General features: G+C 33.9%; 1 protein-coding gene across 4 annotated transcripts in view; it reads right to left on the bottom strand.

Moving 5' to 3' along the window:
* LOC142233605 (uncharacterized) overlaps nucleotides 1-25951 on the bottom strand; it is a 130511-nt gene that overhangs the window by 17081 nt on the left and 87479 nt on the right. For all 4 annotated transcript variants that reach the window (XM_075304595.1, XM_075304596.1, XM_075304593.1 and 1 more), the window contains 3 exons: nucleotides 15136-15435; nucleotides 14890-15079; nucleotides 14587-14823 (listed from right to left, as the gene is read on the bottom strand). In XM_075304595.1, the coding sequence (XP_075160710.1) occupies nucleotides 14587-14823; nucleotides 14890-15079; nucleotides 15136-15435 (727 nt within the window). The remainder of the gene's footprint in view (nucleotides 1-14586; nucleotides 14824-14889; nucleotides 15080-15135; nucleotides 15436-25951) is intronic.

The following is a 25951-nucleotide window of genomic DNA, read 5'->3' as shown; positions in this document are numbered from 1 at the left end:
GCGCTTTCAGAGCCCTTCAACAACGCGATAATCGCAAAATATGGTTCCACAGTCGAACTTGACTTCAGATACAAATTATGCAATGTTTCCAGTAAAACGCGTCTAAAGTCTTGTAAGACATCTTCTATATCTGGATATGTTTTAGATTTTTAATAAAGTTACAAGAAGTCGGCAATATTGTAGATTTATTTCCAATTTTTAAGGACAAATTGGCCAGAGTTCTATAATTTTTTCTCCTAACTCTAAGGACAAAAAAAGTTTTCATGGAAAAGTTTATCACCTTTATGTCAACTTAAATTTCCAAGTTCAGAATAGACTTCAAGTAGAAACTATTATGTTTCAAGAAAAAAACTCCTTTAAAATAAAGTGTTGAAAAATATTTCCTATTTTTTAACGCCTTTTTGCTTTATTTCAAGATACAAAATATCAACAAATTTATAGACATAAAGTTTCAAGAATTTTTCAGAATTATTAAAGTCAAGTTGACCTTGGTCAAACAAAATTTTCTTTCATGTAAAGATACCCATTTTTAAGTCGACTTTTGACAACGGTTGAACGTTTGTGTGTGACTAAAGTTTCAATCATGGTAAGTATTGGAACATTATGGGTATGAGTCTTTTTTGGTCTAAAGTATATTTGTAACATTTAAATGCCTATAAAGTAAAGTTTATAAAGTAAGTTAACATCAAAAATAGACCAATGTTGGCCTTTCGGTACATTGTTTTATGCGGATTAATGATGGAGGTGTTTTTGAATAAAGATTATTGCCTCCGGATTCTATGTTCAGTTTTCATAGGTGGAAATTCAAACTATAAGTGCATAAAACAAGTATATACAGCAGTAAGTTCGGCCGGGCCGAATCTTAACATAAATACCCACCACCATGAATCAAGTACTATAGTTTCCTCACAAATTTTAGGAGGCTTTGATGACAGATATTCTCCCAAGCAGAGCAGTTTAACCAGTACACTCCCCGAAGATAAATTTAGAGATTTTACCTATGAAGACTATATCAGATTCTGGAACCGTTTTTGCTTGAGTTTTAGAGGAATCTCAAACATCTCTTGTAAGTGAGCAAGAAAATGATGAAATAACACCTCGATTTGAAACCTAAAATCTCCCGTTATTTAAATGATTACGAAAAGTAAAATCTGCAAATTCTACATTCAGTTTCAAGCAATTTTCATTATCTATACCCTCAAGAAGTAAAATCGGTCTATATGGAGGCCTCACCAAATGGACCGATAAAAGCTAAATCCGATACACGTTTTTGTGAGTCTAAAATACCAGTATATTTACAATTTCAGGTAAATCGGAGAAAAACTACGGTTTCTAGAAACCCAAGGAGTTAAATCGGGAGATCGGCCATACGGGGGCTATACTAACATATGGACCGATACTCACCGTTTTCGACAAACCTTATCCTGGTCCTAAACTACTTCTAGATTTAAAATTTAAAGCAAATTGGATAAAAACTACGGTTTCTAGAATCCCAAACAATAAAATCATTTCTTACACACCTATTTATCGTTCTTAAAAGCTCCAGATGTTCAATTCAGGCAAATTGAACAACAACTACGGTTTCTACAAGCCAAAAAAGTAAAAGTAAGTAAAATCGGGAGATCGGTCTATATGAGGGCTATACTAAAGGTATGCACGTGACACGAAATTGTCGTGACTCACGCGTGAGTCGTGATGCACGCTGACGGCAACGGAGTAAGTGTGCGTGAGCGTGATTAACCAAACAAATGTCGTACGTGAGCGTGAGTCACGAAAATAATATCTTCGTGAGTGTGCGTGAGTAACGAATTTCGGAAAAACACACTCACGAAAATAATTCCGCGTACGAACATAAAATGCTTACGAGTTGAATTAATTTATAATTTTAGTGACACCCTATGTGTAAAGAGTTTTATAACGCTCTCGATTTTAATCATAATCATGTTTTCAATCAGGTTCTATAGGTAAATTACTCATAAAATTATTCGTCAGTCACGACATTTTTCGTGAGTCACGATAGTTTTCGTGAGTCACGATATTTAAAAGATTTTCGTGCGTGAGTACAAATTTTCTTTTCGTGAGCGTGAGTCCTACCAAAAAATATCGTGCGTGAGTGTGCGTGAATAAGATTTCTCCGTCGGGAGTCTGCGTCAGCGTGAGCAAAATATTACTCACGTGCACACCTCTAGGCTATACTAAAACATTGACCGACATTCATCATTTTCGGCGCACCTCTTTATGGTCCTAAAATAATTCTAGATTTCAAATTTCATGCAAATTGGATAAAAACTACTACTAAGTAAAATCGGGAGATCGGTCTTTAATGAGGATATACCAAAACATGGACAAATACACGTCATTTTTGGCACACGTATTTGTGGCCCTACAATACTTCCAATTCCCGGCAAATTGGATAAAAACTACGGTTTTATAAGCCCAAGAAGTAAATCGGGAGATCGGTCTATATGGGGGCTATACCAAAACATGGACCGATACTGGCCATTTTTAGCACACCTCTTTATGGTCCTAAAATATCTCTAGATTTCCAATTTCTGGCAAATTGGATAAAAACTATGGATTCTATTAGTCCAAGTAGTAAAATCAGGAGATCGGTCTATATGGGGCTATACCAAAATATGGACCGATACTCACTATTTTTAGTACACCTCTTTATGGTCCTAAAATACCTCTAGCTTTCAAATTTCCGGCAAATTAGATAAAAAATACATTTTCTACACCCACAAAAAAGTGCCTTCGAAACTAAAGGAAAAAATGTTTATAAATTTAGTTTATCCATTTTATTTCCATTAAGTTAAATTTTTGTGTGAAATAATAAAATTTACTTGTTTCAGTAAAAAAAATCCTAAACTGAAAGCAGTTAGGAATAGTTCATTAACTAGAATAAGGCATGGAATTTTACTAATACTGTTTTCTTCGCTGGGTATAAGAATTTACTATTGAACAAGAAAATTTTATTCGCTGATAACAAAGCATTCGTAAAAATAAACAAAATATGAACTAAACCCAAGTTTCCTCAAATTTAGTAAAATTTCTTATAAAGCGATAACACTGAATTCCTTTATTATAGAAAGCTTATCATACATACGAATAACACTTGGCATAGAAAAATATTTTAGTTCATTCGTACTAAGAAGTATTCAATACTTTCAAAACTTAAGGAAACACACTTGTTAGAATATAGGAAAATTTCCTACATTTCTTTTATCTACCTGTAATCGATACCTGTCATCGATGTAATCGATATGTTTGAGCGTGGGTTGTTTTTTTAGTTTGAATCGCGTTGTTGTGGTATACGGAGAGATTGTTAAATAATAATATAGTAAAATAATATAATAAATAACATATAAAATATTTATTATTTTAAATTAGTGAGAAAATTTTTAGTTTTTTTTTTCAAAATTATTGAACATAAATAACAAACAATAAGTCTATCAATGTTCGTGATGGTGTATAAAGAAAGAAAACAGCAACAGAATAACAACCCCTTCATTCGTCCACATTTTGGAATCTTCAATTATCAGGTAACATTCATACAGTGACGCTAACCTTTTGTGAAAAAATTGGTTTATGATTTTTTATAATTGTAGGTATTGAAATTGTAAAAGGAGGACAAAATCGTTACGCAGCATCTTATTAAAAGTGAAAGGAACAAGGAAAAGAAATGCATTACGTTTTACAGTTGGTAACTTTACATGGAAATTGGAAATAGTGAAATAGTAAACTAATATTTCAAGGCCAGTCGATTCTGTTGATTCTAAATAAATATATTTTATATATTAATAAAAGATGTCTTTTATTGAAGGAAAAAAATGCCTATATAGATAAATAAAACTGTATTTAAAAACGAAGGTAAGCAGTTCTAATTTTGAAGTAAAAGGTTTACCACAAACATGTAAGATTTTTTCCAAATGAATGAAAAAAGTTCAATAAAATCATTCCATATATGCATTCAATTCAGTTAAATTTTTTCATTCTGTAGTATAAAGGTACATAAATATAGGAAAATGTTAACTGATATATGGAATGCATTCTACCTAATTTCTACGAAAATCACATCGTTCAAACAAATAAAAATGTCTTTGGCGCTATAGGAAGTTCAACTTTCTTCACAATGAGTTCATTTTAACTTAAAGAAGCGGTAACTTTTTCTGGGTGTATAAGCCCAAGAAGTAAAATCGGGAGATCGGTCTATATGGGGGCTATACCAAAACATGGACCGATACTCACCATTTTTGGCACACCTCTTTATGGTCCTAAAATACCTCTTGATATCCAATTTCAGACAAATTGGATAAAAACTATGGTTTCTATAAACCCAAGACCCCAAATCGGGAGGACGGCAGACAAAAGACTAGTTTTCAGCACGATTGCTTGCGTGATTAAAACAAGCAGACGGAAATGATTATATTATCGTAGAATTTCTCCCTGATCAAGAATATATATACTTTATATAGTCGGAAATCGATATTTCGATGTGTTACAAACGGAATGACAAACTTATTATACCCCCGTCACCATTCTATGGTGGTGGGCATAAAAAAGAATACAAATACGACTATTCTTTGCGAAACCTAACATAACTTGCAAGTAATGATCAAAAGCGTCAGCTCAATAAGTTTACATCCTTTCAAAGGGAAGAATAGTGGAATACAGATTTGGTACTGGTCTTTAAGATAAAAGATAAAGGACTTGTGAATACGAAAATCATGTCACTTTATGTGCGAAGCAGCTTAAAGAAACTTTGAAAAACTCAGTCATGTCACTTGCATTACTGAGATGAGATGATGATCAATACACTCCAAAAAAAGCAACCCTCTATTTCACTAAAGCCAATTTAACTTTATTTTAGTTCATGGAATTATTATGTTTAGAGATAGTTTACTCTAATAATTCCTTTACTCTAATAAGACTAAAACACGGGAAAAACTATACATAAATTAAGCATAAATATTTACTAAATTCATACTTCTCACAAAATAGTTCATTAATTCTTTAAATTTGTGAATTTGACCACAAATGCTCCCATCTTGAACTTCGTATGGCACTAAAGCTACAAAGTTTTCTTTAACAAGTGAAAAAATTAAATATGTCCAACACATTTTCTTGAATTTGTCGAAAATATTTACTTATTTTTTTGATATCGGTGTAATGTCAGCGTTAGCAATACAGCATAGTCAAAAATTTCTAAAAATAATTTAATTTCGTTTAATTAACCAAATGTTTTCTTTATGATGGGTTCACTGTTTTTTCAGTTTATAATCTATCTAATCAAAGTTTCAATGTAAATCTTATGCAATAAGATTCCGAGATAATGATGCGGAGTATTAAAATAAGGATATTTTCAGGACAAAAATCTCGTTTATATTTATGTTTTGCGTACTTTATTCTAGAGAGCGAATTTTAATTTATTCGTTTTATCACCTTTTTTCTTCATGTGCTACCAATGCCCTTTAAAAACGTGTATAACGACAATTTAAATTTCGAGCCTGAGACTTCAATTAAAATAAAGTGTTGAAAACCCTCCCCTATTTTTAAACGCTTATTAGCTTTGTAGACAAAATACAACATGGCTACAAATTCATTCAGTTTGAAGAATTTTTCAAAGCTACCAAGTTGACTTTAGACAAACAAAATTTTCTTTCATGTAAAGATTCCCATTTTTAAGTCGATTCACATAACTATAAGGGCGAAGCGACTTCATTGAAAAGTTTATCTCCTATATTAAAGAAATGCATCTTCTATGCAGGCAAAATTCGCATTCGTATGTTAAGGACATGAAATCATTGGCCTCACAGCATTTTTTTTCAGTGTGTGCAACACTTCGTTATCATAGAACTATAAAGCCGACCTGCACTTTCATTACAAGAATACATGGACAGATGAATGGATGAATATTGCTAATTAGAATCAGGATAAACAAGAGAACGACCCTCACTGCAACTTGTCCTACAGACTTTATTTGAAAATCTTTAGAGGCAAAAACAGGATATACAACATAATTACATAGGACTTGCAGGGAACTTCAGTTGACTAAACTAACCAGAAAGTAGAAACTTGTTTAAAATGAAATGAACGAAAAAAAGTAAAAAAATCGAAGCTATGACCAAATAGTTTAAATGGTATATTCTTCATTAATCGGTATACATGTAATAGTAAAATGTTAAGTTCATATTAATTAAATTTGGAAGAATCTCCCGGTTACGATCTGTACAATACACTCAAAAAAAGTGAACTCTCTATTTCACTAAAGCCAATTTAACTTTATTTTAGTTTAACTTTAACTTTATTTTAGTTAGTTTAGTTAACTTTATTTTAGTTCATGGAATTATTGTATATGGAGAAAGTTTGCTCAACTCTAATATTTTTTTGCGTACGTTAGTTAAATGAACTAAAAAACGGTAAAAAAATATACACAAATGAAGTAAAAAGTTTTACTAAATTCGTATTTCTCATAAAATAGTTCATTATTTCTTTAAATTCGTAAATTTTACTACAAATGCGTCCATCATGAAATTCGTATGTCACTAAAGACATTCTTCCAATTTTTAAATCCAGTTTTTCTACTTCTTTCAAACTACAAAATTTTCTTTAACAAGTGAAAAAAATTAATTATGTCTAATAAATTTTCTTGTATTTATCGAAAAATATTTACTTATTTTTGTGATATCGGCGTGATGTCAGCGTTTGTAATACTGTTTAGTTAAAATTTTCTAAAAATATTAAAATTTTTCTAAAATTAACTAAATGTTTTCTTCCTGGTGGGTTCACTGTTATTTCAGTGTAGGTAACAGATATAAGCACATCTCATATAAAAACAAAAACACATATAAGAAGGTTTAGTACAACCTTCTGTTTTTTTGGTACGAATAATTGATAAGAGAACAATTAGAAATTTTGATTTTATTCGATCTTTCTTTTAATCAATAGAAAATAATTATTCAAGCTTGAGATCGTTTTTGTATATATTGATTTCTTTATTCTTCAATATTTCGCTTCATCAGGAGTAGATCTACAATAAAAGAAAATGGAAAACTTATCACAGACTGGTATCAGAAAGATACAGCATCAGGAAGAATAGTGAACTTCTATTCCAATCATCCAAGATCCATGCTAATAAATACTGCAAAAAACTTCTTAAACAGAGTACTGACAATCAGCGATAATAAAATAAATAAATAAAAAACAACAGACAAAAGCTGCAAAATATTCTTCAGGAAAGTAATTTTCCACCAAAACTAATCAAAGAATTAATTTCATCATACAAACCCTGCTTGGACAAAGAAAATATAGAGAAAGAACCCAAAATGTACAGATCCTTATCCTATGTAAAAGGAATTTCAGAAAGGATTACAAACTCGAACATAGTAGACAGAAATAATGTTAGTTTATTTAGTTTATCGACCTTTTTTTCCTTAATTATTAGCTTTTGTTTTTTAATGGGCTTTCAAGGTCACTTTAAAATGCGAATAAAGCAAGAATTGAATTATTCCATTATTTCCATCCAACGTTTCGCTGGGATTATTTCCAGCCTCATCAGGGATGATTTATTTATTGGATATTCAATTTTCGTCAATTACTTATGCAAAAAAATATATACGTCTATTAATACGACACTATTACAGCACGACATAGAACACATATTTACTAATTGCAAGAATAATTAACTTAATCTAATATCACAGTCAAACTTGTGTTGTTATCACAGATGGTAAATGACAACTCCGTTAATATTGCAAATAAAAATTGCAATACACTAAAAACATTTTCACAAAAACTAAAGACACCAATTATGGAAACATCTAATGTTATTTATCAAATAACATGCAATGGAGACAACAAAGAACCATGTGACAAAATGTATATTGGAACTACAAAAAATAAATTAAAAACAAGACTGTCGAGACACAAATCAGACATAAAACTTCGCAATAGTAACAAACTCCAAAAAACAGTGCTTGCAACACACTATGCGACAACGAAACATCACCCAAACTTTGACGATGTGAGAGTATTGAAGAGAGAGAGAGAGCAGCAACAGTAAACGTTTAACATTAGAAATGCTGTACATTAACAACGTACCAACAGAGAAGAGAATGAACTACAAATCAGACACATAACATTGCTCACATATACAGACACATCATAAATAAGACAAGTAGATATACAAGTACTCAGCATCAGAGAAAGCAAGAGGGAAATCAGTGCAATAAAAGTAACAAGCAGCGTACCAGGCAGGTTTGAACAGGATTCATGAGGATACTGTAGCTGAAGCGGTGAGAAGCTACAAGGTTAATCCTGTTCTTGGAGTCCGACCACCGCCCATAGCACCGGAGGAAAGAGACCTCCCACGGCAGACTAGGGTAGTTTTGGCCCAATTAAGATCAGGCAAGTGCAGCCGCCTCAATTCCTACTTATCGGTGATTGATAGCAGCGTAGCTGACGTTTGTCCAATTTGCAACCAAGGGCCACACGACACGCGTCATCTTTTCTCTTGCCCAGCCAAACCAACCCGACTTACCACCAGATCACTCTGGACACACCCCATCTTAGTCGCAGAGTTCCTTGATCTGCCAACAAGCTGATGTACCAAGCGTATAACATGAAATGGATGAGATCACAATAAACTGTTACAACAACAACAACAACAGACGAACGTAGTGATACTACTCTAGTTTTTAAGTTTTATGTGTTGTTGTTGTTGTTTTCCACTTAAATGTTTTGTATAAATTCTTTTTGTATTTCCTGTTCTACTGGTACTTGTTGATATACATTTGTTAAAATCTTTAATTATTTAAGAAAAAATTTTGTAAACTAAAATCAATAGTTTTTATTAGCATAAACCACTATAATTATTTGTAATTTGAAAAACAAATTTTTGATAAATAATTTACATGTCATGATTAAAATTATCAAATCATTTTTATTGTAGATCTACTCCTGATGAAGCAATTCAATGTAATTGCGAAATATTGAAGAATAAAGAAACCAATACATGCAAAGACGATCTAAAGCTTGAATAATTATTTTCTATTGAATAAGTGAACAATTTGACAACTCGCCACCTTTTCGCTTGCTCAGCTAAACCTACCCGAATCACCACCAGATCATTCTGGACACATCCCATCCTTGTCGCAGAGTTCCTTGCCTCTAAGGCTCTTTTTTCTGGGTGTATCCAGATGAAAATGTTCATCAATTTAGTTTAGCCATTTTATTTCCATTAAGGCAAATTTTTGTGTGAAATATTAAAATTTACTTGTTTCAGTAAAAAAAAATCCTACACTTCCTATAAAATGATAATACTGACTTCTTTATTATAGAAAGATTATCATACAAACGAATAACACTTGGCATAGAAAAATATTTTAGTTCATTCGTACTAAGAAGTATTCAATCCTTTCAAAACTTAAGGAAACACACTTGTTAGAATATAGGAAATTTTCTTATATATCTTTTATCTGCCTGTAATCGATACCTGTCATAGATATAATCGATATGTTTGCGCGTGGGTTGTTTTTTAGTTGGAATCGTGTTGTTATGATATACGGAGAGGTAGTTAAAAAATAATTTAGTAAAATAATATAATATTTAAATAACAAATAAAATGTATAAAATATTTGTTATTTTAAATTAGTTAAAAAATACCAGAAGAATAACAACCCCTTAATTCGTCTTCAATTATCAGGTAATAGTAACGCTAACCTTTTGTGAAAAAACTAGTTTATGATTTTTTATATTTGTAGGTATTGAAATTGTAAAAAGAGGACAGAATCGTTAGTGAAAGGTACAATAAGAACAAAAAACATTACGTTTTACAGTTGATAACATTACATGGAAATTGGAAATAGTGGAATAATAAACTAATATTTCGATGCGGTTGATTCTTAATAAATATATTTAATATATTAATAAAACATATCTTTTATTGAAGAAAAAACTGCCTATATAAATAAATAAAATTGTAGTTAAAAATGAAGGTAAGCAGTTCTAATTTTGAAGTAAAAGTTTTACCACAAATATGTAAGATTTGTCCAAATAAATGAAAAAAGTTCAATAAAATCAATCCATATATGAATTAAATTCAGTTTTTTTATTCTGTAGTATAGTGGTACATAAATATAGGAAAATGTTAACTAATATATGGAATGCATTCTACCTAATTTCTACGAAAATCACATCGTTCAAACAAATAAAAATCTCTTTGGCGCTATACGAAGTTCAACTTTCTTCACAATGAGTTCATTTTAACTTAAAGAAGGGGTCACTTTTTTTTGGTGTACTAGCAGCTGAAGTGCCAAAGCATAGAACAAAATGGGAAAAAATACATTAAAAACTGTTACAACAACAACAACAACTGGCAATACAAAAATGCATTTTTGCAATATAAAAAACTGAATATAATTATAATGCAATACTGAATATAATTATAATAATTCCTAGTAGGGTTTTCTGATATGTGTTCGTTAAAAAATCTCCAAGAATTATAAACCTACACGTTGGTTGGAGAAACGAGAAGTGAAGTGAGTTGTGAGACTAAAAGGTGATACGGTCAAAATTTGGTCAAGAGAAAACGCGTGTAAATCGGTGAAATCGTTTATTTAAAAAATCAAATTAAATTTCTTTTTCAAGTTCAATTAGTATAAAATTCAGGATAAATATTCAGTTAGGCTTTCGCTTTTTCAAATCCGAATTGCCGGGCCTCACGCTTGACACCTGCCATCAGATTTTGTACAGCCACCTTCTTCGCCGCAGAAAGCCAGTTTGCCTTGAGTTGTGAGACTAAAGGGTGATACGGTCAAAATTTGGTCAAGGGAAAACGCGTGTAAATCGGTGAAATCGTTTATTTAAAAAATTAAATTAAATTTCTTTTTCAAGTTCAATTAGTATAAAATTCAGGAAAAATATTCAGTTAGGCTTTCGCTTTTTCAAATCCGAATTGCCGGGCCTCACGCTTGACACCTGCCATCAGATTTTGTACAGCCACCTTGTCCACCTTCTTCGCCGCAGAAAGCCAGTTTGCCTTGAACTGCTGCTCGTCCTTAGCAGTTTTTTGGTCTTCTTTAGGTTCCGCTTGACAATAGCCCAGTATTTCTCAATTGGGCGGAGCTCTGGCGTGTTGGGAGGGTTCTTGTGCTTGGGAACCACCTGCACGTTGTTGGCGGCGTACCACTCCATGGCCTTTTTACCGTAATGGCAAGATGCCAAATCCGGCCAAAACAGTACGGAACAACCGTGTTTCTTCAGGAAAGGCAGCAGACGTTTATTCAAACACTCTTTCACGTAAATTTCTTGGTTGACAGTCCCGGAAGCTATGAAAATGCTGCTTTTCAAACCACAGGTACAGATGGCTTGCCAAACCAGATATTTCTTTGCGAACTTTGACAGTTTTATGTGCTTGAAAATATCTGATACCTTTCCCCTTCCTTTTGCCGTATAAAACTCCTGTCCCGGAAGCTGCTTGTAGTCGGCTTTGACGTAGGTTTCGTCGTCCATTACCACGCAGTCAAACTTCGTCAGCATCGTCGTGTACAGCCTCCGGGATCGCGCTTTGGCCGTCGTATTTTGTTTATCATCGCGATTTGGAGTCACTACCTTCTTGTAAGTCGATAGTCCGGCTCGTTTTTTGGCTCGATGCACGGTTGTAGACGATACACCCAGCTTATTTGCGGCATCTCGGAGGGAGAGTTTAGGGTTTCGCTTGAAACTACCGGCAACTCTCTTTGTTGTCTCAGCGGCTTCCGGTTTTCGATCTCCCCCCGATCCAGACTTCCTGGCTGTCGACAAACGTTCCCCAAACACTTTAATTACATTTGTAACGGTTGATTTGGCAACTTTTAGCGATTTTGCCAGCTTTGCGTGCGAGTAGCTCGGATTTTCGCGATGCTTGAGCAAAATTTTGATACGCTGCTCTTCTTGCTTGGACGGCATTTTGACAACTGAAGAGTGAATTCCAAAATCAATATCACACACCTTCAAAATGAGGGGTGTTCAGGTTTTTTAAATGCAAAATTGAAAGAAATAAGTCAAGTTTATATTGACCAAATTTTGACCGTATCACCCTTTAGTGTATTGGGAGCGTTGCAACTAACCCAGGACAATGATGCACCGCAAGTGGGTTTGAAAAGAATATCAGGATATAGTTAGATATATAGAAAGGGAAAATATCCCTAGGATGCTATTTGAGAGAAAGCTTTCTGTATGTAGTCCTGGGATTGCCAGGTTATGTCTACACAGAAAAAAATATTACCAAAATATTCCAAATTAAAAAGTTGATTGAAGTTGAAAACTTTTTTAATTAAAAAATTAATTGATACTATTAACCTTTTAATCGAACTAGAAAAATTAAGTCAATTAAGTCAATGATTGACATTTTTAAATTTTAAATTAAAAAATTGATTGATACAATTAACTTTTTAATCAAACTCGGAAGAGTAAGACACTTAATTCTGGATATTTTTTTTAAATCTTAATTAAAAGAAATTGAAATTATGAATTTTTAAATCAAACTAAAAATTATTAAAAATAGTTATAGAAATATAATTATGAAATATAATATAGCGATTAAAAAGTTTCGTTTTTAATTAAAAAATTAATTGAATTTTGCAATCAACAACAATTAAAACTGTAATTAAATCAATTAAATTGAAATTTGCTTTTGAAATCAATTAATTTTTTAATCAAGAAATTTTTTGATACCCAATTAAATCTGTGATTGATACTATCATTTTTATGATTAAAAAATTAATTGGATCAATTAATTTTGTGATTGAATCTGTACGATAGACTTCAATGGCGGATAATGGGAATTCAGAGATAATTATTATAAAGGGTGATTTGTTAAGAGCTTGATAACTTTTTTAAAAAAAAAAACGCATAAAATTTGCAAAATCTCATCGGTCCTTTATTTCAAACGTTAGATTGGTCCATGACATTTACTTTTTGAAGATAATTTCATTTAAATGTTGACCGCGGCTGCGTCTTAGGTGGTCCATTCGGAAAGTCCAATTTTGGGCAACTTTTTCGAGCATTTCGGCCGGAATAGCCCGAATTTCTTCGGAAATGTTGTCTTCCAAAGCTGGAATAGTTGCTGGCTTATTTCTGTAGACTTTAGACTTGACGTAGCCCCACAAAAAATAATCTAAAGGCGTCAAATCGCATGATCTTGGTGGCCAACTTACCGGTCCATTTCTTGAGATGAGTTGTTCTCCGAAGTTTTCCCTCAAAATGGCCATAGAATCGCGAGCTGTGTGGCATGTAGCGCCATCTTGTTGAAACCACATGTCAACCAAGTTCAGTTCTTCCATTTTTGGCAACAAAAAGTTTGTTAGCATCGAACGATAGCGATCGCCATTCACCGTAACGTTGCGTCCAACAGCATCTTTGAAAAAATACGGTCCAATGATTCCACCAGCGTACAAACCACACCAAACAGTGCATTTTTCGGGATGCATGGGCAGTTCTTGAACGGCTTCTGGTTGCTCTTCACTCCAAATGCGGCAATTTTGCTTATTTACGTAGCCATTCAACCAGAAATGAGCCTCATCGCTGAACAAAATTTGTCGATAAAAAAGCGGATTTTCTGCCAACTTTTCTAGGGCCCATTCACTGAAAATTCGACGTTGTGGCAGATCGTAAGTCTATTCATGATGAAATGTCAAAGCATACTGAGCATCTTTCTCTTTGACACCATGTCTGAAATCCCACGTGATCTGTCAAATACTAATGCATGAAAATCCTAACCTCAAAAGAATCACCCTTTATTAAGGTAAACATTAAATTCAAGGTGTTCAATTTAAGGAAAGTAATTCCTTATACATATTATTAATTGATAAAAGTAAATGAAAATGTGATACAATAAAAAAGTGATTAAACTGGCATCAGCACAATTAATTAATTTGTTTAATTTGTTTAAAGAAAAATAAAAAAATTAAATCTTGCTAAATAATTAACGAAATTATAGTATGAACAAAATAATAAATGCTGAATGAAATTATTAAATGTTCATTTTTTAATAAAAAAACGTTTTAAAAGTATAAAACGAGATTTTTTAATTACTTTCCAAAATCGAATGCTATGGAATGCATTCCTTACTAGGACAATTTTCTAATGTACATGTGTATGCTTGTAAGAAACATCGACATTATCTTTCAACAAAAACCATACATTTAACAAATTATTTAAATTTTATAAATTTTAGGTGGAACGACGAATAAGGTTAAAATTTCACAAACTGGCTTCGATGTCATTTTATCGCTCTCAGAAATAATTCGCATATTTATCTCTTCTAAACCTGAAAAAATTACGCGACATTATCTTTTAACAAAAACCATACATTTAACAATTTATTAAAATTTTGTGGAACGACGAATAAAGGTTAAAATTTCGCAAAATGGGTTTAATGGCATTTTGTCGTTCTCAGGAATAATTCGCATATTTAACTCTTCTAAACCTGACAAAATTACTGATTTTTTTTTTAATTTTCGCACCTCAAAATATATATACATATACGACACAGAAGTTGAAATCAGGAGAAATACTATCGGAGGTAAATGTAGGATATATAGTTACCTTTGGCTTCCCGCAATACACGCTTTTCATTTTCTCTCTCAGCAGCGGCAGTTTTCAGGCGCACTCCAAGTGCTCCTGTCACTAAACGTCGAGCTAAAGCTGCACAAGTTTCAGGGCGGGGACGATACGGTTGCAACGAAGCCGCACATTTTTTTGCTTTTACGCGAGATTCGAGTGTGGCTTCTGCTAATGGTTTCAAAACAACAAACGGATGACCCATTGTCAAAACTTCGGCAGCTATATAAAAGTAGAAAAATATGATGAACGACTATTATGTGCATACATTTATAATTTTTTTTTTACCGATACGAGAACTACTGAACACTGCTAGAGCATGAGTATCATCAACCCACTTAATATCAAATCCAGATTCTTTATATTGAGAGAAAATCATTAGCAGATCGTGATTTTTGAATTCAACTGGAAAATTCGACACTTCCAAAACGTGTGGAAATTCCTCATCATTTAAAATTGATTGTTTAGTTAAAAAGGCCTGAAAGATTAATGTTTCTAGATTAACTGTACCATTTGTAGTATTTATTTATTTACGCTGTAATCCATTTTTGGCAATTCTATTTTGCATTTTCCTACAGAAGCAGCTAGTTCCTGCATAATTTTGGGATCTATACACTCGCCGGTATCGTCGTACATTTTTTCCCAATCATCTTCATCGTCATCTGAATTACTATCAAAAGCATGCTGTGTTGTTGTCGTTGGTTCTTTAGTTTTGGTTGGTGACAATACAGTTGTATTCAGTTCTTTTTCTTCTTCAGCTATATGATCCGGAATTTGCAGAACATCGGAGACAAATGTTTGTTTCATAATACGACGATTGCTACGATTGATTTCCTACAAAAAAAAAAATAAAAATTATATTTATTAGGAATTTATTTTAAAGAACTTTTTTCACTTCTCTTTACTATCCCCGAAAAGAAAAAAGAAACATTTGTCTTATAGAATGCTTGTTATAATTGCAAAACTTTACGGATTTTTATAACAAGCTAATAACAACTAAAACATATTAAATTTTGGAAACAACAACTGAAACGTGTGAGGATCTTTTTCATGACAGAGGGAGAATGAAATATCCTATTTTAGCAGGACTTTAAATTGTTTCCAGTTAAACGCTTTTTCTAAATTCGTGCATTTTAAGAAAATTATACCAAATAAAAGAAATCGAATTTTCAAGGTTTTGGCTAAATACAATTGGAACCATCTATATGATCCTGATATATGTTACAGAAGACGAATTGTATTTTCCCTCATATATTTCCCACTTGCACGTGGTTTATTTACTCTCAGCACTTCTGTAATACAAGTTTTACCACACACACAGTCCACTAGGGCGTGTATTGCATAACCATGAAAAATTTGTTCGTTGCGAACCATAATTATATGTAGCACCCATATAAACCGATTCCCAGCTTGGACTTCTGAAAACTATATGGTACGGTGTTCCACATTGCACTGAAACCACTTAGAGAATCTTTGAAACGCTCAGAAATGTCACCAGCATTATTGAGAGGGGATACTCCACAGCTGAAAAACTTTTTGGTGTTTGGTCGAAAGTGGGTTTGAACCCACGACTCTGTGTATGCAGGCGGATATGCTAACCATTGCGCCATGGTGGCTCTATGTAATCCGATGGTCAATATAAACTTGACGTATTTCTTTCAATTTTGCATTTAAAAAAACTGAACACCCGTCATTTTGAAGGTGTGTGTGTGTGTAGAATGTTGCTCCTATTTTGATTTTGGAATTCACTCTTCAGTTGTCAAAATGCCGTCCAAGCAAGAAGAGCAGTGTATCAAAATTTTGCTCGCGCATCCCGAAAATCCGAACTACTCGCACACAAAGCTGGCAAAATCGCTAAAAGTTGCCAAATCAACCGTTACAAATGTAATTAAAGTGTTTGGGGAACGTTTGTCGACAGCCAGGAAGTCTGGATCGGGGGGAAATCGAAAACCGGAAGCCGCTGAGACGACAAAGAGAGTTGCCGGTAGCTTCAAGCGAAACCCTAACCTCTCTCTCCGAGATGCCGCAAATAAGCTGGGTGTATCGTCTACAACCGTGCATCGAGCCAAAAAACGAGCCGGACTATCGACTTACAAGAAGGTAGTGACTCCGATGATAAACAAAATACGACGGCCAAAGCGCGATCCCGGAGGCTGTACACGACGATGCTGACGAAGTTTGACTGCGTGGTAATGGACGACGAAACCTACGTCAAAGCCGACTACAAGCAGCTTCCGGGACAGGAGTTTTATACGGCAAAAGGAAGGGGAAAGGTAGCAGATATTTTCAAGCACATAAAACTGTCAAAGTTCGCAAAGAAATATCTGGTTTGGCAAGCCATCTGTACCTGTGGCTTGTAAAGCAGCATTTTCATAGCTTCCGGGACTGTCAACCAAGAAATTTACGTGAAAGAGTGTTTGAATAAACGTCTGCTGCCTTTCCTGAAGAAACACGGTTGTTCCGTAATGTTTTGGCCGGATTTGGCATCTTGCCATTACGGTAAAAAGGCCATGGAGTGGTACGCCGCCATCAACGTGCAGGAGGTTCCCAAGGACAAGAACCCTCCCAACACGCCAGAGCTCCGCCCAATTGAGAAATACTGGGCTATTGTCAAGCGGAACCTAAAGAAGACCAAAAAACTGCCAAGGACGAGCAGCAGTTCAAGGCAAACTGGCTTTCTGCGGCGAAGAAGGTGGACAAGGTGGCTGTACAAAATCTGATGGCAGGTGTCAAGCGTGAGGCCCGGCAATTCGGATTTGAAAAAGCGAAAGCGTAACTGAATATTTTTCCTGAATTTTATACTAATTGAACTTGAAAAGGAAATTTAATTTGATTTTTTAAATAAACGATTTCACCGATTTACACGCGTTTTCCCTTGACCAAATTTTGACCGTTTCACCCTTTACAATTCAGTAGGCAATGTTAAGAAATTTTAAGATCATCGGCACTTATTACAAGCACAACCCTTTTGATGGGAGCCACCGTGGTGCAATGGTTAGCATGCCCGCCTTGCATACACAAGGTCGTGGGTTCGATTCCTGCTACGACCGAACACCAAAAAGTTTTTCAGCGGTGGATTATCCCACCTCAGTAATGCAGGTGACATTTCTGAGGGTTTCAAAGCTTCTCTAAGTGGTTTCACTGGAATGTGGAACGCCGTTCGGACTCGGCTATAAAAAGGAGGTCCCTTGTCATTGAGCTTAACATGGAATCGGGCAGCACTCAGTGATAAGAGAGAAGTTCACCACTGTGGTATCACAATGGGCTGAATAGTCTAAGTGAGCCTGATACATCGGGCTGCCACATAACCTAACCTAACCTAACCTAACCCTTTTGATTGTGGATGGCCTAAAAATGAGCCAAAATGTAAAAGTGCTGAAGTTGGAGCGAAAAATTAAAGACCCAATATCAGAAAAGAACCGATTTGGCTCTTTAGAACCAGTAACGGCAACGCTGACCGCACTTATAGGCTTTTTATATACCTAAAGAAACTCAATAAAAAACCGCGTACGGCAAAAATCGACATTTGCCAAGCACCCGTGTTAGATGCATATCCTAAGAGAAAAAATAACGTTCCAAAATCGTGAACGGACGCTAACAAAATGAAATGGAAACGTTCACGAAAAATTAAAACGGAATGTTCAGGGTTTCGTCCACGGGCATTCACGATTTCTGGACGGACAGATTGACCCCGTCAGTTCTCCGTTTGACACATGTGCGTCGATTCAACGGATCGTTTTGAAATGAGCACATCGTTAATGATTTTTTTCTATGAGATGGTTCTGCTGAACCATCTCACTGAGATTCGTTATTTCTAAATCGTTCACCTGACAGCTTACAGATTTATTCCATACTGAAAAAAATCCGTAGTTAAACTAACGCTAAATTTAACTTAGTTTTATTGCAAACCATTTGTTTGTATTAGTTAGGTTAGGTTAGATGGCAGCCCGATGTATCAGGATCACTTAGACTATTCAGTCCATTTTGATACCACATTGGTTAAATTAATTAGTTAAATTTTATTTTGTTGTTTCGAAATTTTCCTCACCGCAATGATATATTTCTTTTGTGAAGTATGTCTCAACCATGTTATGAACTCAACGTGGGTATACATTACATGACATTACACATAAGTTCAATTACTTTACTTTTAATTCATTTTTTCTTCTATGAGAGGGTGTAATATCGTGAGTTGTAAATTAAATTTTCCTGCTTTTAACAACGCTTTGTGGAAATCTAAAAAATGTGAAGTATAATATAGTTCAATTTTCACACGAGGTAATACCTACTATAAACCAGTGTAATTTTTTGTGTACAGTGACAGTTCATTTTATCTTTTACAAGCTTGCAAAATAATTTTAATCCTTTGTGTTCAGAAATAAGGTTATTAGTGATAGAATTCAAGCGTGATCATGTGATTGCTATATATTTGACTGGAAAATCACAAGTAGTTCTCGTTAGAACTTAAATGTAAATAAATCATTTTTTTTCTCGTATCATTGCTCGTTGCCGCGAAAAGTGAAGGCCGAAATCCGAATAACAATGGTAGAAAACTTGCTCGTGAGCTGAACATATCGCGAGAACGGATGCAACGCATATCGAAAAATATGATTGGACTAAAGCCATTGAAGTTCCAAACAGTGCTAGAGCTTACTGAACTACGTTGGGCTTGGCAACGCTTCTACGAAAACGGTAGAATGGAAGAATATCACAGTTTGCAAAATTGGAAATTGTTTGCTAATTTAAAAGAAATACAAATAACGGGAAGAGAAAATTGGCGATATTTCCAATCTATATTAAATTCCCATTAATTTAAGGCCAATCAAAGCAGTTCCACCCCACTAAATTATCGGAACGGATTTTGACCTTTGAATTTTTGAAATATTGCGAAAACATTTTTGTAATAGAAAAGAGATCTACTTTTCCTATTACGAGTAACCTGCGTCATTACAGACATTATTTTGCATGAATGCAGTTCTGCTGATAACGTCAATGCATTCGAGTTGTTTACTTAATGATGTATTGATTGTTAACATCACAGCTGATTTTAACCCTAACTCTGGTTCCAATTTTTTTTTTACATTACCTGCCACTCCGTGTTTTTTGTTTTGTTTACATTCTGATATTCGCTACAAACAAAATATTGTTGTTTTTTTTTTTACATTATCTGTTCGACATTATTCAAATCCGTTCACAGTTAGATATAGCTCCCAAATATTCTTCAGGCAGCAATTGGTTGGTAAAGACGGATAAAAATCCTCCAAAACTCCGATTAATGCGAAAACATAAAACTTTCCGTGAATCTCATTTTAAAGGTGAATCCGTGAATCCTAAATCAATTACAAAAAAAAAAATAATCATTGTAGACAGATTATCGGTGAGCCCATACAATCATTGGCTACTTCTTTTATGCCGAATTAAGAAGAAGACAGAGGATATTAAAAAGTAAAAGCTGCTTGCATATGTTCTACCATGCGTTTCATAACTGATGATGAGGCATGGATCCACCACTATACTCCAGAGACAAATAACAATCCAAACCATGGACTGAAGCTGGAGGAAGTGCCCCAAAGAAGGCAAAAACAGTTCAATCGACTGGTAAGGTTATGGCAACGGTTTTTTTGGAACTTCAAAGGTATTATATTGATTGACTACACTGAAAAAAAATATTGACCTAATATGGAAGATTATGTATCTTAAATTTTAGGACTCAATTTACACAATGCTAAGGACAAAATTCTTTCAAATAATGACATTTTAATTAAAAGAAAGTTTATCATACTTGCTTCAAAAAATTTTTTCATTAAATTCAGGACACAAATCTTGAAATTTTGCGTCCCTCTGTTGAAGTTGTAGATCTTTGAAGTAAGGCAAATGTTCCTTAAAATAAAGAAAAACATTTTTAATTTAAAGAAACCGTCTTTAACTCAACTGAAATATTGAATTTTTAAATTTAAGATAAAAATGCTTCAAATATAGGCTAAAGGGTGATACGGTCAAAATTTGGTCAAGGGAAAACGCGTGTAAATCGGTGAAATCGTTTATTTAAAAAATCAAATTAAATTTCTTTTTCAAGTTCAATTAGTATAAAATTCAGGAAAAATATTCAGTTAGGCTTTCGCTTTTCCAAATCCGAATTGCCGGGCTTCACGGCAATTGGTCTTCTTTAGGTTCCGCTTGACAATAGCCCAGTATTTCTCAATTGGGCGGAGCTCTGGCGTGTTGGGAAGGTTCTTGTCCTTGGGAATCACCTGCACGTTGTTGGCGGCGTACCACTCCATGGCCTTTTTACCGTAATGGCAAGATGCCAAATCCGGCCAAAACAGTACGGAACAACCGTGTTTCTTCAGGAAAGGCAGCAGACGTTTATTCAAACACTCTTTCACGTAAATTTCTTGGTTGACAGTCCGGGAAGAATATGAAAATGCTGCTTTTCAAGCCACAGGTAGGGAGCCACCGTGGTGCAATGGTTAGCATGCCCGCCTTGCATACACAAGGTCGTGGGTTCGATTCCTGCTACGACCGAACACCAAAAAGTTTTTCAGCGGTGGATTATCCCACCTCAGTAATGCTGGTGACATTCCTGAGGGTTTCAAAGCTTCTCTAAGTGGTTTCACTGGAATGTGGAACCCCGTTCGGACTCCGCTATAAAAAGGAGGTCCCTTGTCATTGAGCTTAACATGGAATCGGGCAGCACTCAGTGATAAGAGAGAAGTTCACCACTGTGGTATCACAATGGACTGAATAGTCAAAGTGAGCCTGATACATCGGGCTGCCACATAACCTAACCTAACCTAAGCCACAGGTACAGATGGCTTGCCAAAACAGATATTTCTTTGCGAACTTTGACAGTTTTATGTGCTTGAAAATATCTGCTACCTTTCCCCTTCCTTTTGCCGTATAAAACTCCTGTCCCGGAAGCTGCTTGTAGTCGGCTTTGACGTAGATTTCGTCGTCCATTACCACGCAGTCAAACTTCGTCAGCATCGTCGTGTACAGCCTCCGGGATCGCGCTTTGGCCGTCGTATTTTGTTTATCATCGCGATTTGGAGTCACTACCTTCTTGTAAGTCGATAGTCCGGCTCGTTTTTTGGCTCGATGCACGGTTGTAGACGATACACCCAGCTTATTTGCGGCATCTCGGAGAGAGAGGTTAGGGTTTCGCTTGAAACTACCGGCAACTCTCTTTGTCGTCTCAGCGGCTTCCGGTTTTCGATTTCCCCCCTATCCAGACTTCCTGGCTGTCGACAAACGTTCCCCAAACACTTTAATTACATTTGTAACGGTTGATTTGGCAACTTTTAGCGATTTTGCCAGCTTTGCGTGCGAGTAGTTCGGATTTTCGGGATGCGCGAGCAAAATTTTGATACACTGCTCTTCTTGCTTGGACGGCATTTTGACAACTGAAGAGTGAATTCCAAAATCAAAATAGGAGCAACATTCTACACACACACACACACCTTCAAAATGAGGGGTGTTCAGGTTTTTTAAATGCAAAATTGAAAGAAATACGTCAAGTTTATATTGACCAAATTTTGACCGTATCACCCTTTATATATATTCTGGGTCGTGGTGAAATTCTGAGTCGATCTAAGCATGTCCGTCCGTCCGTCCGTCTGTTGAAATCACGCTAACTTCCGAACGAAACAAGCTATCGACTTGAAACTTGGCACAAGTAGTTGTTATTAATGTAGGTCGGATGGTATTGCAAATGGGTCATATCGGTCCACTTTTACGTATAGCCCCCATAAAAACGGACCCCCAGATTTGGCTTGCGGAGCTAATAAGAGTAGCATATTTCATCCGATTTGGGTGAAATTTGGTACATGGTGTAAGTATATGGTCCCTAACAACCATGCAAAAATTGGTCCATATCGGTCCATAATTATATATAGCCCCCATATAAACCGATCCCCCGATTTGGATTTCGGAGCCTCAAAGAGAAACAAATTTCATCCGATCCGATCCATGCAAAAATTGGTCCACATCGGTCCATGATTATATATAGCCCCCATATAAACCGATCCCCAGATTTGGCTTGCGGAGCCTCTAAGAGAAGAAAATTTCATCCGATCCGTCTGAAATTTGGTGTTAGTATATGGTCTCTAACAACTGTGTAAAATTTGGTCCGCATCGGTCCATAATTATATATATAATTTATTTCTACAGAAAATTTTGTCAAATTTTATTTCCATAGAAAATTTTGGCAAAATTTTATTTCTATAGAAAATGTTGTCAAAATTTTAATTCTTTAGAGAATGTTGTCAAAATTTTATTTCTATAGAAACTTTTGTTAACATTTTGTTTCTATAGATAATTTTGTCAGACTTAATTATATATGTATTTAGTTTAATATATACTTTTTTTAGTTTAATATATACCACGTATGGACTACGTGGTATATATTACGGTATTAGGAAGTTTTAAGATACCTTGCCAGCGGCAAGTGTTACCGCAACCCAAGTAATTCGATTGTGGATGACAGTCTTCAGTAGAAGTGTCTACGCAATCCATGGTGGAGGGTACATAAGCATGGCTTGGCCGAACTTACGGCCGTATATACTTGTTTCAAGTAAACACTTAATTGAACTTGGAAACGGATTCAATTAAAATGTTAATTGATTCAATTAACTATTTTATTAAATCCGAATAAAAACCAATTAAAAAAATTATTGATATATGTAACGTTTCCAATTAAAATATTAATGATTCAATAAATTTGTTAATCACTTCGGAAATAATTTTCAATTACAAACGTGATTGAAAAAATTTCCATTTCCAATTACACATGTGATTGATCCAATCACCTTTGTGATTGAAATTGAATAATTTTGAGCGATTGATAGAGAGAAAAGAGAACAAGACAATGGGTATTTATTCAACAACGTATAATTGAGAGATCTGTCTGTGGAAGTAACTTGTAACGGACGGTTGGTTTTTGTTTTTCGCGTAAATTGAAAAAGAGGATTGGCGACATTATGTCTGCTGCGTTCGAAATGTGTGCATAAATATTTTGAAAGCAACAACAAATCATAGCAAAGGGTTGAAATAAATAAAGTGTGCAACAACAAATGGCCACGTGGTAAAGGTTTGAAAAAATATATGGCAGAACGCATTTGAAATTACCTGTGTTTTGTGTTATTGTAAAAATGGAAAACAATCTACGTTTATTAAAGTTAAGCAATTGTGAAATATGAATACCGTTTTCCATTGAAGCCTGCTTAAATTAAACGGACTATAATATTATATTTTTTATTCATTTCTTTTAGTGCGCAATTTTATTTCGTGAAATTGACAAATCAATCCCATCTACTCCATTATTTTATCAAATATATAAGAATATATTTGCAATCAAAAGGTGGGTACCGTATTGATCTTTTAAAATTGTAAATTTTTTTCACTCCAAGAGCGGTGTGGGTTTGTTGGAAGATTGAAGTTGCGAAGTAGCGTTGGCATTAAATTGCATTTTTGTTTTACCTGTCTTTTTCAGTTTGAACCCAAGTAGAGAGCAGTATATCTGATATATAAACTAATGAGCTGAATTATGTAATGATAAAAATGTTCTTTCTTTTGGATTTAAAAATATGAAAAATATCCGAAAACAATAAAAATATGTATTTTCCATTTAAATTTCTTCTATTTCCAGAATTTGCAAAGTATCATAAATTAATACCAAATATTACATTGCTTTGCCATTATTTTTGTCTTTGATTGGTTCAAATTTTAATAGACGATTTCAATGTGTTGAAATTTAGGAAAGTTCAGGAAAGGAATTGTTACTAAAAATAAAATTACCGAGCTCCTTAATACACCTTTTTAAGCTGAAAGGTAACAACTGCAAAAGATTATAAATCTGCAACCTGGAACTAAGAAATGAACTTGATATTCTATGCAGGTAATGTTTAAAAAATTAACTTTTAATTGAACAAAATTAAATTCGAATTATTCTGTTTACTTTCAGGCGGCTGATTTATTGGAAATCTACACCCAGAAAAAAGTAACCGCTTCTTTAAGTTAAAATGGACTCATAGTGAAGAAAGTTGAGCGCCAATAGCGTTCATTTGAATAGTAAACTAATATTTCAAGGCCAGTCGATTCTGTTGATTCTAAATAAATATATTTTATATATTAATAAAACATGTCATTTATTGAAGGAAAAAATGCCTATATAAATAAATAAAACTGTATTTAAAAACGAAGGTAATAATTTTGAAGTAAAAGGTTTACCACAAATATGTAAGATTTGTCCAAATGAATAAAAAAAGTTTAATAAAATCATTCCATATATGCATTCAATTCAGTTAAATTTTTTCATTCTGTAGAATAAAGGTACATAAATATAGGAAAATGTTAACTAATATATGGAATGCATTCTACCTAATTTCTACGAAAATCACACCGTTCAAACAAATAAAAATGTCTTTGGCGCTATCAAATAATTGTTTGATTGAATCAATTAAAAAAGTGATTGGTTTTTGACATAAAATTCGATCACAGTTTTAATTGAATCAATTAAAAAGTGATTGGTTTTTGACATAAAATTCGATCACAGTTTTAATTGAATCAATTAAAATTTTAATTAATTTTGCGACAAAAATCAATCAACTATTTGATTGATTCAATTAAAATAATAATTGATATTGGCAATAAATGTCAATCAAAAAATGTATATATTGCGCCCCCAAAATCTTATTTATTTTTATTATAAAATTATTATTTTTATTATAAAAAATCTTTAATATTTTATTTTTCTGAATTATGCTATAGACTAAAGAATTTGGTTTTCGTTTTGTTCTAACATAACTTAGACATACAATTACACCCAGAAAAAAGTGCCTTCGAAACTAAAGGAAAAAATGTTCATCAATATAGTTTATCCATTTTATTTCCATTAAGGTAAATTTTTGTGAATAATAATAAAATTTACTCGTTTCAGTAAAAAAATCCTAAACTTTAAGCAGTTAGGAATAGTTCATTAACTAGAATAAGGCATGGAATTTTACTCATACTATTTTCTTCGCTGGGTATAAGAATTTACTACTGAAAAAGAAAATTTTATTCACCGATAACAAAGCATTCGTAAAAATAAACAAAAACCGAACTAAAACCAAGTTTCCTCAAAATTAGTAAAATTTCTTATAAAATGATACTTGCGACTTCCTTTATAATAGAAAGTTTTTCATACATACGAACAACACTTGGCATAGAAAAATATTTTAGTTCATTCGTACTAAGAAGTATGCAATCCTTTCAAAACTTAAGGAAACACACTTGTTAGAATATAGGAAATTTTCCTAAATTTCTATTGTCTACCTGTAATCGATACCTGTCATCGTAATCGATTTGTTTG

Source organism: Haematobia irritans, chromosome 4, assembly GCF_050003625.1.
Source record: "Haematobia irritans isolate KBUSLIRL chromosome 4, ASM5000362v1, whole genome shotgun sequence".
Lineage (NCBI taxonomy): Eukaryota > Metazoa > Arthropoda > Insecta > Diptera > Muscidae > Haematobia > Haematobia irritans.
The sequence above is the reverse complement of the archived record's forward strand: the minus strand, read 5'-3'. Positions and strand labels throughout refer to the sequence as shown.